At 40.8% G+C, this 16,393-nt stretch overlaps 1 protein-coding gene across 2 annotated transcripts in view; it reads left to right on the forward strand.

Moving 5' to 3' along the window:
• Positions 1–16,393, forward strand: part of RP1 (RP1 axonemal microtubule associated) — a 1,013,486-nt gene that overhangs the window by 441,558 nt on the left and 555,535 nt on the right. For both annotated transcript variants that reach the window (XM_073679301.1, XM_073679302.1), the window contains exons 22-24: positions 9,024–9,178; positions 12,351–12,409; positions 15,053–15,097. In XM_073679301.1, the coding sequence (XP_073535402.1) occupies positions 9,024–9,178; positions 12,351–12,409; positions 15,053–15,097 (259 nt within the window). The remainder of the gene's footprint in view (positions 1–9,023; positions 9,179–12,350; positions 12,410–15,052; positions 15,098–16,393) is intronic.

Consider the following 16,393-nt stretch of genomic DNA (forward strand, 5'->3'; position numbering starts at 1 on the left):
ATGCTTAGCACTTGTTGGCCCTTTTGCCTTCACTCTGCGGTCCAGCTAACCCCAAACCATCTCGATTGGGTTCAGGTCTGGTGACTGTGGAGGCCAGGTCATCTGGCGTAGCACCCCATCACTCTCCCTCTTGGTCAAATAGCCCTTACACAGCCTGGAGGTGTGTTTGGGGTCATTGTCCTGTTGAAAAATAAATGATGGTCCAACTAAACGCAAACCGGATGGAATAGCTTGCCGCTGCAAGATGCTGTGGTAGCCATGCTGGTTCAGTATGCCTTCAATTTTGAATAAATCCCCAACAGTGTCACCAGCAAAGCACCCCCACACCATCACACCTCCTCCTCCATGCTTCAGTGGGAACAAGGCATGTAGAGTTCATCCGTTCACCTTTTCTGCGTTTCACAAAGACACGGTGGTTGGAACCAAAGATCTCAAATTTGGACTCATCAGACCAAAGCACAGATTTCCACTGGTCTAATGTCCATTCCTTGTGTTCTTTAGCCCAACAAGTCTCTTCTGCTTGTTGCCTGTCCTTAGCAGTGGTTTCCTAGCAGCTATTTTACCATGAAGGCCTGCTGCACAAAGTCTCCTCTTAACAGTTGTTGAAGAGATGTGTCTGCTGTTAGAACTCTGTGTGGCATTGACCTGGTCTCTAATCTGAACTGCTGTTAACCTGCGATTTCTGAGGCTGGTGACTCGGATAAACTTATCGTCAGAAGCAGAGATGACTCTTGGTCTTCCTTTCCTGGGGCGATCCTCATGTGAGCCAGTTTCTTTGTAGCGCTTGATGGTTTTTGTAACTGCACTTGGGGACACTTTCAAAGTTTTGCCAATTTTTCGCACTGACTGACCTTCATTTCTTAACGTAATGATGGCCACTCGTTTTTCTTTACTTAGAAATTGTATTATGGCAAGAAAAAAGCAGCTAAGTAAAGAAAAACGAGTGGCCATCATTACTTTAAGAAATGAAGATCAGTCAGTCCGAAAAATTGGGAAAACTTTGAAAGTGTCCCCAAGTGCAGTTGTAAAAACCATCAAGCGCTACAAAGAAACTGGCTCACATGAGGATCGCCCCAGGAAAAGAAGACCAAGAGTCACCTCTGCTTCTGAGGATAAGTTTATCTGAGTCACCAGCCTCAGAAATTGCAGGTTAACAGCAGTTCAGATTAGAGACCAGGTCAATGCCACACAGAGTTCTAGCAGCAGACACATCTCTACAACAACTGTTAAGAGGAGACTTTGTGCAGCAGGCCTTCATGGTAAAATAGCTGCTAGGAAACCACTGCTAAGGACAGGCAACAAGCAGAAGAGACTTGTTTGGGCTAAAGAACACAAGGAATGGACATTAGACCAGTGGAAATCTGTGCTTTGGTCTGATGAGTCCAAATTTGAGATCTTTGGTTCCAACCACCGTGTCTTTGTGCGACGCAGAAAAGGTGAACGGATGGACTCTACATGCCTGGTTCCCATCGTGAAGCATGTAGGAGGAGGTGTGATGGTGTGGGGGTGCTTTTCTAGTGACACTGTTGGAGATTTATTAAAAATTGAAGGCATACTGAACCAGCATGGCTAACACAGCATCTTGCAGCGTGCTATTCCATCCGGTTTGCGTTTAGTTGGACCATCATTTATTTTTCAACAGGACAATGACCCCAAACACACCTCCAGGCTGTGTAAGGGCTATTTTACCAAGAAGGAGAGTGATGGGGTGCTACGCCAGATGATCTGGCCTCCACAGTCACCAGACCTGAACCCAATCGAGATGGTTTGGGGTGAGCTGGACCGCAGAGTGAAGGCAAAAAGGCCAACAAGTGCTAAGCATCTCTGGGAACTCCTTCAAGATTGTTGAAAGACCATTTCCGGTGACTACCTCTTGAAACTCATCAAGAGAATGCCAAGAGTGTGCAAAGCAGTCATCAGAGCAAAAGGTGGCTACTTTGAAGAACCTAGAATATAAGACATATTTTCAGTTGTTTCACACTTTTTTGTTAAGTATATAGTTCCACATGTGTTAATTCATAGTTTTGATGCCTTCAGTGTGAATGTACAATTTTCATTGTCAAGAAAATACAGAAAAATCTTTAAATGAGAAGTTGTGTCCAAACTTTTGGTCTGTACTGTATATATATTATAGGGTGATCCAAAAGTAGGTGGACAGAAAGTGTAATAAGGTTATGAAGGGGGAGATTTATCAAACATGGTGTAATGTGAAACTGGCTCAGTTGCCCTTAGCAACCAATCAGATTTCACTTTTCATTCCTCACAGACTCTTTGGAAAATGAAAGGTGGAACCTGATTGGTTGCTAAGGGCAGCTGAGCCAGTTTCATAGATCTAGTTTTCACAGATAGATCTCCCCCAAATCTGTTTTCTTTTCAGATAATTCAGATAACACATAATGGCAAATAATTTAAATGCAGATCAAAGAAAATGGATTTCAACAGAGTATTGGAAATCTCAAAATGCTGAAACCATTAGAGCAAATTGGGTTGAAACATTTGGTACTCAAGCCCCAAAGAGACAAACCATTTACCGCATTCATGACAAATTCAATGCCACTGGCTCAATCCTTAATGCTCCAAAAACTGGTGTACGCAAAACAGTCTGTACAGAAGATAATAAAGAACTTGTTGCTGAAACATTTGTTCAGAGTCCAAAAAAGGCCACCAGAAGAGCTTCTTTGGAATTGGGAATTTCACAAGCTTCTATCATGCGAATCCTGAAATCTATTGGGTGGAAAGCTTATCGTCCACGTCTAATTCATGGTTTATTGGATGATGATCCCGACAGGCGGCTGCAATTTAGTCAGATTATGCTTAACAAAATTGAAGAAAATCCAGTAATTTTAGATAACATTATGTGGAGTGATGAACCTTCTTTCAAATTATCCGGCCATATTAACAGACATAATTGTATTTACTGGTATAATGAGAACATGCATTTAACATTAGAGCAACAACTAAATGAGCCTGGTGTCAATGTTTGGGGTGGTATTTCAAGTTTTGGTGTTTTAGGACCAGTATTTTTTGATGGAACAGTCACAAGAGATAAGTATCTCGAAATTCTAATGAATCAAGTTGTTCCCCAGTTAGAGTATCAGCCTAATTCAAATGACCTTTATTTCCAACAAGATGGGGCCCCTCCACATTATTCAAGAGTAGTCCGCGAGTACCTTGATGAAATATTTCCTAATAAATGGATTGGCCGAAGAGGCCCACTTGATTGGCCTGCACGTTCACCAGACTTGACCCCAATGGATTTTTTCTTTTGGGGAGTACTCAAGGACAAAGTTTATAGTCGAAAACCAAAAAGTGTCAGTGATTTGAAAAATTACATAAGAGATGCATTTCAAGAAATTAATACCCAAAGAGACTTGTGCAAAAAAGTTTGTCGAAGCGTAAGAGGCAGACTTCAAAGCTATGCAAATTGTAATGGAAAACAGTTTGAGCACCAGCGTTGATAAAATTTAAGGGCACTTGTACTATTGTTCAGAATAAAATGTAATTGTCAATGTTATGCTTGTGTTAGTAAATAACATTTATTTTGATTTATATATAAAATTATATCATTTTCTGTCCACTTACTTTTGGACCACCCTGATATACAGTTAGGTCAATATATATTTGGACAGAGACAACATTTTTCTAATTTTGGTTCTAGACATTACCACAATGAATTTTAAACAAAACAATTCAGATACAGTTGAAGTTCAGACTTTCAGCTTTCATTTGAGGGTATCCACATTAAAATTGGATGAAGGGTTTAGGAGTTTCAGCTCCTTAACATGTGCCACCCTGTTTTTAAAGGGACCAAAAGTAATTGGACAATTGACTCCAAGGCTATTTCATGGACAGGTGTGGGCAATCCCTTTGTTATGTCATTCTCAATTAAGCAGATAAAAGGCCTGGAGTTGATTTGAGGTGTGGTGCTTGCATTTGGAAGGTTTTGCTGTGAATTAAACATGCGGTCAAAGGAGGTCTCCATGCAGGTGAAACAAGCCATCCTTAAGCTGCAATAACAGAAAAAACGCGTCCGAGAAATTGCTACAATATTAGGAGTGGCAAAACCTACAGTTTGGTACATCCTGAGAAAGAAAGAAAGCACTGGTGAACTCATCAATGCAAAAAGACCTGGGCGCCCACGGAAAACAACAGTGGTGGATGATCGCAGAATAATCTCCATGGTGAAGAGAAACCCCTTCACAACAGCCAACCAAGTGAACAACACTCTCCAGGAGGTAGGCGTATCAATATCCAAATCTACCATAAAGAGAAGACTGGATGAAAGTAAATACAGAGGGTTCACTGCACGGTGCAAGCCACTCATAAGCATCAAGAATAAAAAGGCTAGACTGGACTTTGCTAAAAAACATCTTAAAAAGCTAGCACAGTTCTGTAAGAACATTCTTTGGACAGATGAAACCAAGATCAACCTCTACCAGAATGATGGGAAGAGAAAAGTATGGCGAAGGTGTGGTACAGCTCATGATCCAAAGCATACCACTATCATCTGTAAAACACGGCGGAGGCAGTGTGATGGTTTGGGCATGCATGGCTGCCAGTGGCACTGGGTCACTAGTGTTTATTGATAATGTGACACAGGACAGAAGCAGCCGAATGAATTCTGATGTATTCAGAGCCATACTGTGTGCTCAGATCCAGCCAAATGCAGCCAAACTGATTGGTTGTCGTTTCATACTACAGATGGACAATGACCCAAAACATAATGCCAAAGCAACCCAGGAGTTTATTAAAGCAAAGAAGTGGAATACTCTTGAATGGCCAAGTCAGTCACCTGATCTCAACCCAATTGAGCATGCATTTCACTTGTTAAAGACTAAACTTCAGACAGAAAGGCCCACAAACAAACAGCAACTGAAAACCACTGCAGTGAAGGCCTGGCACAGCATCAAAAAGGAGGAAACACAGCGTCTGGTGATGTCCATGAGTTCAAGACTTCAGGCAGTCATTGCCAACAAAGGGTTTTCAACCAAGTACTAGAAATGAACATTTTATTTACAATAATTTAATCTGTCCAATTACTTTTGGTCCCTTTAAAACAGGGTGGCACATGTTAAGGAGCTGAAACTCCTAAACCCTTCATCCAATTTTAATGTATATACCCTTACATGAAAGCTGAAAGTCTGAACTTCAACTGCATCTGAATTGTTTTGTTTAAAATTCATTGTGGTAATGTCTAGAACCAAAATTAGAAAAATGTTGTCTCTGTCCAAATATATATGGACCTAACTGTATGTGTGTGTGTATATATATATATATATATATATATATATATATATATATATACACATATATATATATATTTTTTATATACACTGCTCAAAAAATAGAGGGAACACTCAAATAACACATCCTAGATCTGAATGAATGAAATATTCTCATTGAATACTTTGTTCTGTACAAAGTTGAATGTGCTGACAACAAAATCACACAAAAATAATCAATGGAAATCAAATTTATTAACCAATGGAGGCCTGAATTTGGAGTCACCCCCAAAATTAAAGTGGAAAAACATACTACAGGCTGATCCAACTTTGATGTAATGTCCTTTAAAACAAGTCAAAATGAGGCTCAGTATTGTGTGTGTGGCCTCCACGTGCCTGTATGACCTTCCTACAATGCCTGGTCATGCTCCTGATGAGGTTGCGAATGGTCTCCTGTGGGATCTCCTCCCAGACCTGGACTAAAGCATCCGCCAACTCCTGGACAGTCTGTGGTGCAACGTGATGTTGGTGGATGGCGCGAGACATGATGTCCCAGATATGCTCAATCGGATTCAGGTCTGGGGAACGGGCGGGCCAGTCCATAGCTTCAATGCCTTCATCTTGCAGGAACTGCTGACACACTTTAGCCACATGAGGTCTGGCATTGTCCTGCATTAGGAGGAACCCAGGGCCAACCGCACCAGCATATGGTCTCACAAGGGGTCTGAGGATCTCATCTCGGTACCTAATGGCAGTCAGGCTACCTCTGGCGAGCACATGGAGGGCTGTGCGGCCCTCCAAAGTAATGCCACCCCACACCATTACTGACCCACTACCAAACCGGTCATGCTGAATGATGTTGCAGGCAGCAGATCACTCTCCACGGCGTCTCCAGACTCTGTCACGTCTGTCACATGTGCTCAGTGTGAACCTGTTTTCATCTGTGAAGAGCACAGGGCGCCAGTGGCGACTTTGACAATCCTGGTGTTCTGTGGCAAATGCAAAGCGTCCTGCACGGTGTTGGGCTGTGAGCACAACCCCCATCTGTGGACGTCGGGCCCTCATACCTCCCTCATGGAGTCAGTTTCTAACCGTTTGTGCAGACACATGCACATTTGTGGCCTGCTGGAGGTCATTTTGCAGGGCTCTGGCAGTGCTACTCCTGTTCCTCCTTGCACAAAGGCGGAGGTAGCGGTCCTGCTGCTGGGTTGTTGCCCTCCTAATGCCCCCTCCTCGTCTCCTGGTGTACTGGCCTGTCTCCTGATAGCGCCTCCAGCCTCTGGACAGTACGCTAACAGACAAAGCAAACCTACTTGCCACAGCTCGCATTGATGTGCCATCTTGGAGGAGATCCCACAGGAGACCATCCGCAACCTCATCAGGAGCATGCCCAGGCATTGTAGAGAGGTCATACAGGCACGTGGAGGCCACACACAATACTGAAACTCATTTTGACTTGTTTTAAGGACATTACATCAAAGTTGGATCAGCCTGTAGTGTGTTTTTCCACTTTAATTTTGGGGGTGACTCCAAATCCAGGCCTCCATTGGTTAATAAATTTGATTTCCATTGATGATTTTTGTGTGATTTTGTTGTCAGCACATTCAACCTTGTACAGAACAAAGTATTCAATGAGAATATTTCATTCATTCAGATCTAGGATGTGTTATTTGAGTGTTCCCTTTATTTTTTGAGCAGTGTATATATACAGTGCATTGTGAAAGTATTTGCCCCCCTTGAACTGTTTTACCTTTTGACACATTTCTGGCTTCAAACATAAAGATATAAAATTCGAATTTTTGGGGGAAGAATCAACAACAAGTGGACACAATCATGAAGTGGAACTAAATTTATTGGATATTTTAAACTTTGTTAAAAAAAATAAAAAATGAAAAGTGGGGCGTGCAATATTATTCAGCCCCTTTACTTCAAGTACAGCAAACTCACTCCAGAAGTTCAGTGAGGATCTCTGAATGATCCAATGTTGTCCTAAATGACTGGTAATGATAAATAGAATCCACCAGTGTGTAATCGAGTCTCCGTATAAATGCACCTGCTCTGTGATAGACTCAGGGTTCTGTTTCAAGTGCAGAGAGCATCATGAAGACCAAGGAACACGCCAGGCAGGTCCGAGATACTGTTGTGGCGAAGTTCAAAGCTGGATTTGGATACTAAAAGATTTCCCAAGTTTTAAACATCTCAAGGAGCACTGTGCAAGCGATCATATTGAAATGGAAGGAGTATGAGACCACTGCAAATCTACCAAAACCTGGCCGTCCTTCTAAACTTTTATCTCGAACAAGGAGAAGACTGATCAGAGATGCAGCCAAAAGGCCCATGATCACTCTGGATGAACCTCAGAGATCTACAGCTGAGGTGGGAGAGTCTGTCCATAGGACAACAATCAGTCATACACTGCACAAATCTGGCCTTTATGGAAGAGTGGCAAGAAGAAAGCCATTTCTCAAAGATATCCATAAGTCTCGTTTGAAGTTTGCCACAAGCCACCTGGGAGACACACCAAAAATGTGGAATATGGTGCTCTGGTCAGATGAAACCAAAATCGAATTTTTTGGCCACAATGCAAAATGATATGTTTGTCGTAAAAGCAACACAGCTCATCACCCTCAAAACACCATCCCCACTGTCAAACATGGTGGTGGCAGCATCATGGTTTGGACCTTATTTTCTTCAGCAGGGACAGGGAAGATGGTTAAAAATGATGGGAAGATGGACGGAGCCAAATTCAGGACCATTCTGGAAGAAAACCTGTTGGAGTCTGCAAAAGACCTGAGACTTGGACATAGATTTATCTTCCAACAAGACAATGATCCCAAACATAATGCAAAATCTACAATGGAATGGTTAAAAAAATAAAAGTATCCAGGTGTTAGAATGGCCAAGTCAAAGTCCAGACCTGAATCCAATCGAGAATCTGTGGAAAGAGCTGAAAACTGCTGTTCACAAACGCCCTCCATCCAACCTCACTGAGCTCGAGCTGTTTTGCAAGGACGAATGCGCAAGAATTTCAGCCTCTCGATGTGCAAAACTGATAGAGACATACCCCAAGCGACTTGCAGCTGTAATCGCAGCAAAAGGTGGCGCTACAAAGTATTAACTCAAGGGGGCCGAATAATATTGCACGCCCCACTTTTCATTTTTTATTTTTTAAAAAAAGTTTAAAATATCCAATAAATTTCGTTCCACTTCACGATTGTGTCCCACTTGTTGATTCTTCCCCGAAAAATTAGAATTTTATATCTTTATGTTTGAAGCCAGAAATGTGGCAACAGGTAGAAAAGTTCAAGGGGGCCAAATACTTTCACAATTCACTGTGTATCACACAATATTCGTATAGTTCCATCAAAAAATGGAAAGTAGAAATTCATTTTAATTTCTAGTGTGGAAAAGGATTGGTGAGACAAAAAAGTAGATTGATCAGCAACTGGTAGTGAAAGAACTGAGCAAAGTAGTCTGCTATTGCATTATTTGTTACTGGTAGTTTAGCAGGGGTCCAGTGTTTTCTTAAAGTGGTCCAATCCAGACAGGTAATGGTTAAAAAGAGTTCATTAAGCTATATTCATATATTTTTTGCCAAGCAGATCTAATGATTTAGTGCAGTAACATAAAAGAAAAAATCTGAGGCTGATGTTCATTTTTCACAAACAGACATGTAGAAAAATCAATTTTCTCATAGAACGACATAGCCGTATAATACAGCCGCAATAGTAAGACAAGAAAATGAGCAGTGGATGTATTATGCAGTGGTTCCTCACATTTGCCTTTGCTCTTGCTCCTTAGGTTGATATGTTTGAAATTGAAGCTGTGTCACTTGGGAAGCTACAGAGAGTGCTCCTAGGCTGCGAGGCCAATCACAAGTCACAGTACTGGTATTGTGAGAAAGTAATCATCGGGGAACTGGGCGAACTCGCAGAATATATCTTCAATTGTGAAAGGTAACATTATTCATACCATCACAATTCTACTTCGTGAATTTTTAAATGCTGTATATCTGTGTTCCCTCAAGGATACTTATATGTTTGATGTCAGTTTTATGGAATCTGAGTCCACCAATATTCCAGAGCCTGTGTGTCACAATACAGGTTTTCGGTAATATTTGCTCTTTCATTTCTTTAAGATCTTACTGCCTGTCACATGGGCATTTATTCTTTCAGCACATTTATTTTTTAAGTTCAGAGTAAAATGAGAAATAACCCTTCCGAGACCAGCGATGTAATACATAACACAAGCAAACTCCAGCTGTAAGTCTGGGAGATATAATGCTATCGCTGCTGATGGGTTTATTAGACATTTTTCTACATAGTTAATTGACTATTTACCATTAAATAGGTTAGCTGATCTGTTCAATGAGAGAATGACTATAAGTTTCTGGTTTACATAAGTTGAACCAGATATACGTAGTCAACGTTCCCAAATTTTTATAACTGTTGCAATTTTGATTGCTATGAAACTTTTAGTTTCTCAATTACTGTATATTTAAAATTAAATAAATAATAATAATCAAATCACATTTATTAAGATATCAAATAATATGCTCAAACAGTTTAAGAATTATAGATGCTTTCAAGACTAAATCTTTCCATAATGCATTCCCTGACAACATCATTGAGGCTTCATGAACATGGCCGGTATATGGCTCATATATCAAGTTCAATACTGGAAAAGTGTACCAGGAGACAGATGTTTTCTGGTGGACAGGATGGCACAGGAATGGTTGTGAAGGTGCGTGAGTGCAGGTCAGAGCCATGTGAATTGACATTGCTTAAGTTGACCAGCAGACAATAAGGCTACCACCCAGATAGAATCATAGAATCATAGAATGGTAGAGTTGGAAGGGACCTCCTGGGTCATCTGGTCCAACCCCCTGCTCAAAGCAGGATTCACTAAATCATCCCTGTCCAGCCTCTGTTTGAAGACGTCCATTGAAGGGGAACTCACCACCTCTCGTGGCAGCCTGTTCCACTCATTGATCACCCTAACTGTCAAAAAGTTTTTTCTAATATCTAATCTGTGTCTCCTCCCATTCAGTTTCATCCCATTGCTTCTAGTCTTTCCTTGTGCAAATGAGAATAAAGATGATCCTTCTACAATGTGACAGTCCTTGAGATATTTGTAGACAGCTATTAAGTCTCCTCTCAGTCTTCTTTTTTGCAAGCTAAACATTCCCAAATCCTGTAACCGTTCCTCATAGGACATGGTTTGCAGACCGGTCACCATTCTGGTCGCTCTTCTCCGAACTTGCTCCAGTTTGTCGATGTCTTTTTTAAAATGTGGTGCCCAAAACTGGACACAGTATTCCAGATGAGGTCTGACCAAAGAGGAGTAAAGTGCGATAATGACTTCACGTGATCTAGACTGTATGCTTCGGTTAATATATCCCAGAATTGTATTTGCCTTTTTTTCTGCTGCATCACACTGTTGACTCATGTTCAGTCTGTGATCTATTAGTATACCTAAGTCTTTTTCACATGTACTGTTGCTTAGCTCTATTCCTCCCATTCTGTATATGCTTTTTTTCATTTATTGCCCAGATGTAGTACTTTGCATTTTTCCCTGTTAAAAACTATTCTGTTAGTTGCTGCCCACTGCTCCAGTTTATTTGGGTCTTTTTTTAATCCTCTCTCTCTTCTCTAGTATTAGCTATCCCTCCTAGCTTTGTGTCATGAGCAAATGTAATCAGTTTACCCTCAATTCCTTCATCTAAATCATTGATAAAGATATTGAACAGTACAGGTCACAGGACAGAGCCCTGTGGTACCCCACTTGAGACATTCATCCAACTGGACCTCTCTTTGAGTCCAATCACTTAGCCAGTTATGAATCCACCTAACAGTTGCCTTGTCCATTCCATACTTAGTCATTTTTTCAATAAGGATGGTATGAGATACTTTGTCAAATGCTTTGCTGAAGTCAAGATATACTATATCTACAGCATTTCCCTGATCCACCCAGTCAGTGATTCTGTCATAGAAGGAAATTAAGTTAGTCTGACATGACTTGTTAGTTACAAACCCATGCTGACTCTGGTTAATCACTTCATTCTTATCCAGGTACTTGCATACATGTTGTTTAATAATTTGTTCAAAGATCTTTCCTGGTATAGAAGTCAGACTCACCGGCCTATAGTTCCATGGGTCCATCTTCTTCCCCTTTTTGAAGATAGGAACAACATTTGATCTTCTCCAGTCTTCTGGGACTTCTCCTGTTCTCCAAGAATTTTCAAAGATTATGGAGAGTAGTTCTAAAATTTGTTCTACGATCTCTTCAGTACTCTGGGGTGTAATTCATCTGACCTGGAGACTTGAACTCATTTATGTTAGCTAAATATTCCCTCACAATCTTTCTGTTTACAGATAACCTGGATTCTTCTATTCCTTTAATAGGACAGTGAAGATCAGTTGATGTTACATTTTCTTTCTGAGAGAAAACTGATGCAAAATAGGAATTAAAAAGTTCAGCCTTCTCAACATCCTTTCTTACCATGCTGGTTGATGCAAGGCATGGAGTCTAAGAAGAACCCCTTTTTTAATCCTGGGTCACTTAAGGCAGTTTAGACTTTATCGCAAGGGAACTTCCAAGTCATGACCACCAAGATGGCCTCTGGAAGACACGCTAAGCAATGTCCTGCAAGTGGAGAGCTCCTTTAAAGTTCTAGTGATGTTATCAAGTTATGACCCATCTCCTTTCTAGGTGTTCGCATTTACTACGGGTGGCCATCTCGTCCAGTTGTACAGAGCCATAACAAAGCACACATTGAAGTGTTTGGGTACATATTTATATCTCTGATTTCATATAGAGGTATTGTGGCATGTTCTATAGGATGCCATAGTATGGAACAGGTTCCTACAAGGCGCCACAGTGTGCCAACATATAGCCTGTACATTAGGCATTAGAGATTTGACTTCTCTTAGAAAAGCATAGAAATTAGAAAGATAGAAACTCTAAAACACCATTAATCTGATTACTAATGCGACTTTCCATCCCAATGGGGACAGAACAATAAGTTTGTGACCATAAGAATGATTTATCTTATGTATCCTCAATTTGTGTATTATTCACTGCTACATTGGAAATATGTCTTACTTTATTATTTTATTAATTTTGCAGGTGGCTTCCATATATGACTGAAGGATCTCTCCATTCAGAAATAGAACTGCTAAAGCAAGGTGCAAATTTTTAATTTGATTTCAAGTGGTATAATCTAAGGCCATGGCCCCACTCTCAGTATTCGGTCAGTATTTTTCTCAGGAGTGGGAGCCAAAACCAGGTGAGGAACAATCAGAGAAAAGGTATAATAGAAACAAGTCACCAATTCTGCATTTATCATCCACTCCTGAGAAAAAATACTGACCGAATACTGCCCAAATACTGATAGTGAGGCCATGGCTTAAAGGAGTTAACCCACGAACAACATTTATCACCTATCCGTAGGCAGGGTTCTGTTTGATAGGACCCCTACCGATCAGTAGAACAATAACCTGAATGTTCCTGTGTGAATGGAGCAGTAGTGAGCATGTGAAACGATTACTCCATTCTCTGCTTATAGGGGTGCAGTCGTACATGGTCACTAATTGCTCCATTCCCACAGGGAATTTGGGCCCCTCTTCTCAGGATCATAGGTATCTTTACAGCTGAACCCACTGCAATTATGTATTTATCATATATCCATTTTACTCATTTTTATTTGTAGTTTGATTTTATTATGTAGCGAGGTTGTCCAGTCATTAAAATGTTTTGTAAAAAATACTTATAAAGATAACAAAGAACCCCAGACCATTTGCTGATGGTGTACCATTCTGACAGAAAAGGATACATATAAAGTTCTATAATAAATCACAGAAAAAAGATGTACTTGGCTGACTATCACACAAAATTACTGCGGAAAGCTTTGCTCTATCTATACTGCATTTAGCAGAATACTTTCAGATTATTAGATATTATTTAGATGTTTTATCCACTGTAATTTGTGTTATACAGTGGAGAAAAAAAGTATTTAGTCAGCCACCAATTGTGCAAGTTCTCCCACTTAAAAAGATGAGAGAGGCCTGTAACTGACATCATAGGTAGACCTCAACTATGAGAGACAAAATTAGAAAACAAATCCTGAAAATCACATTGTCTGATTTGGAAAGAATTTTTTTTTCAAATTTTGGTGGAAAATAAGTATTTGGTTAATTACAAAAGTTCATCTCAATACTTTGTTATATAGCCTTTGTTGGCAATGACAGAGGTCAAACGTTTTCTGTAAGTCTTCACAAGGTTGGCACACACTGTTGCTGGTATGTTGGCCCATTCCTCCATGCAGATTTCCTCTAGAGCAGTGATGTTTTGGGGCTGTCGCTGGGCAACACGGACTTTCAACTCCCTCCAAAGGTTTTCTATAGGGTTTAGATTTGGAGACTGGCTAGGCCACTCCAGGACCTTGAAATGCTTCTTACGAAGCCACTCCTTCGTTGCCCTGGTGGTGTGCTTAGGATCATTGTCATGCTGAAAGACCCAGCCATGTTTCATCTTCAGTGCCCTTGCTGATGGAAAGAGGTTTGCACTCAAAATCTCATGATACATGGCCCCATTCATTCTTTCATGTACACTGTTCAGTCGTCCTGGTCCCTTGGCAGAGAAACAGCACAAAAGCATGACGTTGCCACCCCCATGTTTCACAGTAGGTATGGTGTTCTTTGGATGCAACTCAGCATTCTTTCTCCTCCAAACATGACGAGTTGTGTTTCTACCAAACAGTTCTACTTTGGTTTCATCTGTCCATATGACATTCTCCCAATACTCTTCTGGATCATCCAAATGCTCTCTAGCAAACTTCAGGCGGGCCCGGACATGGCACTGCAGGATCTGAGTCCCTGGTGGCGTAGTGTGTTACTGATGGTAGCCCATGTAACGTTGGTCCCAGCTCTCTGAAGGTCATTCACTAGGTCCCCCCCGTGTGGTTCTGGGATTTTTGCTCACCATTCTTGAGACTATTTTGACCCCATGGGGTGAGATCTTGTGTGGAGCCACAGATCGAGGGAGATTATCAGTGGTCTTGTATGTCTTCCATTTTCTAATTATTGCTCCCACCGTTGATTTCTTCACACCAAGCTGCTTGCCTATTTCAGATTCAGTCTTCCCAGCGTGGTGAAGGGCTACAATTTTGTTTCTGGTGTCCTTCAACAGCGCTTTGGTCTTCACCATAGTGGAGTTTGGAGTGTGACTGTTTGAGGTTGCGGACAGGTGTATTTTATACTGATAACAAGTTCGAACAGGTGCCAGTACTACAGCTAATGAGTGGAGGACAGAGGAGCCTCTTAAAGAAGAAGTTACAAGTCTGTGAGAGACAGAAATCTTGCTTGTTTGTAGGTGACCAAACACTTATTTTCCACCAAAATTTGAAAAAAAATTCTTTCCAAATTAGACAATGTGGTTTTCAGGATTTTTTTTCTCATTTTGTCTCTCATAGTTGAGGTCTACCTATGATGTCAGTTACAGGCCTCTCTCATCTTTTTAAGTGGGAGAACTTGCACAATTGGTGGTTGACTAAATACTTTTTTTCCCCACTGTATGTTATAATAAATATATAGATATATGTTATATGACATACAGTACATGTTCTTCATAAATCAATCTTCATTCCATCTGTTTGAATTTCCTCTTTGTTTTACTGCACGGAGACCTACACAGATTAAGGAGTGCAAGGCCGATATGTACTGAGTTATTACAGTAAACTAATAACCTCACAACGTATCCAGGAATCCAGAGTTATTATAAGAATAAAAACAGAGAATTATTATTGGTTATGTGTATTGTTTTATTTGTAGAAATGGAATTAACTTCTGAAGAGAAACATCCCACCAAAGCCAATGGTAAGATTTCCAAAAGTTCACAATTTCAGTCAATTAGTATTTAGTATTTCATTGGCAACATAAAGTCATTCTTTTGCACAGAATATGCAAATCTGTCTACTTCCTTGCTAAAGTTCGACATATAAAGTCTTTCTTTTTGCCTAATTTTTCTATGTGACACTAAGCTGTACAGTAACGGTTTAATGAATGTAATAGCAACAAGGTTGTTGGTTTGGGTTGGTGCCCTAGGGCTGAGGCAGGAGGATGATAGCGCATTCCACCCAGCAGCTTTCACTAAAGTATTTCAATACAAGGCTGTGAATGTGTATTATTTGCTACGGCTGTAAAAAAAAATGTAAGTGATATGAAGAAATACACTCTGCACCCCATCTTGACTGAAAAAAAAACTGAAATGTAGAAATGTTTGCAAATTTATTAAGAAAGAAAAAACTGAAATATCACATGTTCATAAGTATTCAGACCCTTTGCTCAGACACTCATTTTTAAGTCACATGCTGTCCAATATCCTTGTGATCCTCCTTGATATGGTTTTACTCCTTCATTGGAGTTCAGCCGTGTTTAATTAAACTGATAGGACTTGATTTGGAAAGACACACACCTGTCTATATAAGACCTCACAGTGCATGTCAGACCAAATGAGAATCATGAGCTCAAAGGTACTGCCCAAGGAGCTCAGAGACAGAATTGTGGCAAGGCACAGATCTGGCCAAGGTTACACAAGAATTTCTGCAGTACTCAAGGTTCCTAAGAGCACAGTGGCCTCCATAATCCTTAAATGGAAGAAGTTTGGGACCACCAGAAGTCTTCCTAGACCTGGCCGTCCATCCAAACTTAGCAATCGTGGGAGAAGAGCTTTGGTGAGAGAGGTAAAGAAGAACCCCAAGATCACTGTGGCTGAGCTCCAGAGATGCAGTAGGGAGATGGGAGAAAGTTCCACAAAGTCAACTATCACTGCAGCCCTCCACCAGTCAGGCCTTTATGGCAGAGTGGCCCGACGGAAGCCTCTCCTCAGTGCAAGACATATGAAAGCCCGCATAGAGTTTGCTCAAAAACACACCAAGGACTCCCAGACTATGAAAAATAATTCTATCTTCGTCTCATCAGACCAGAGAATCTTATCACCAAAAAGTTCTAAGCGGTATGTGTTTCCCAACAGTGAAACATGGTGGTGGCAGCATCATGCTTTTGGGGTGTTTTTCAGCTGCAGGGACAGGACAACTGGTTGCAATTGAAGGAAACATGAATGTGGCCAAGTACAGAGATATCCTGGATGAAAACTTCTTCCAGAGTGCTCTG

The sequence above is a fragment of the Phyllobates terribilis genome, unplaced genomic scaffold (genome assembly GCF_046119375.1).
Source record: "Phyllobates terribilis strain yellow unplaced genomic scaffold, ASM4611937v1 Scaffold_4__5_contigs__length_816908805, whole genome shotgun sequence".
Classification (NCBI taxonomy): domain Eukaryota; kingdom Metazoa; phylum Chordata; class Amphibia; order Anura; family Dendrobatidae; genus Phyllobates; species Phyllobates terribilis.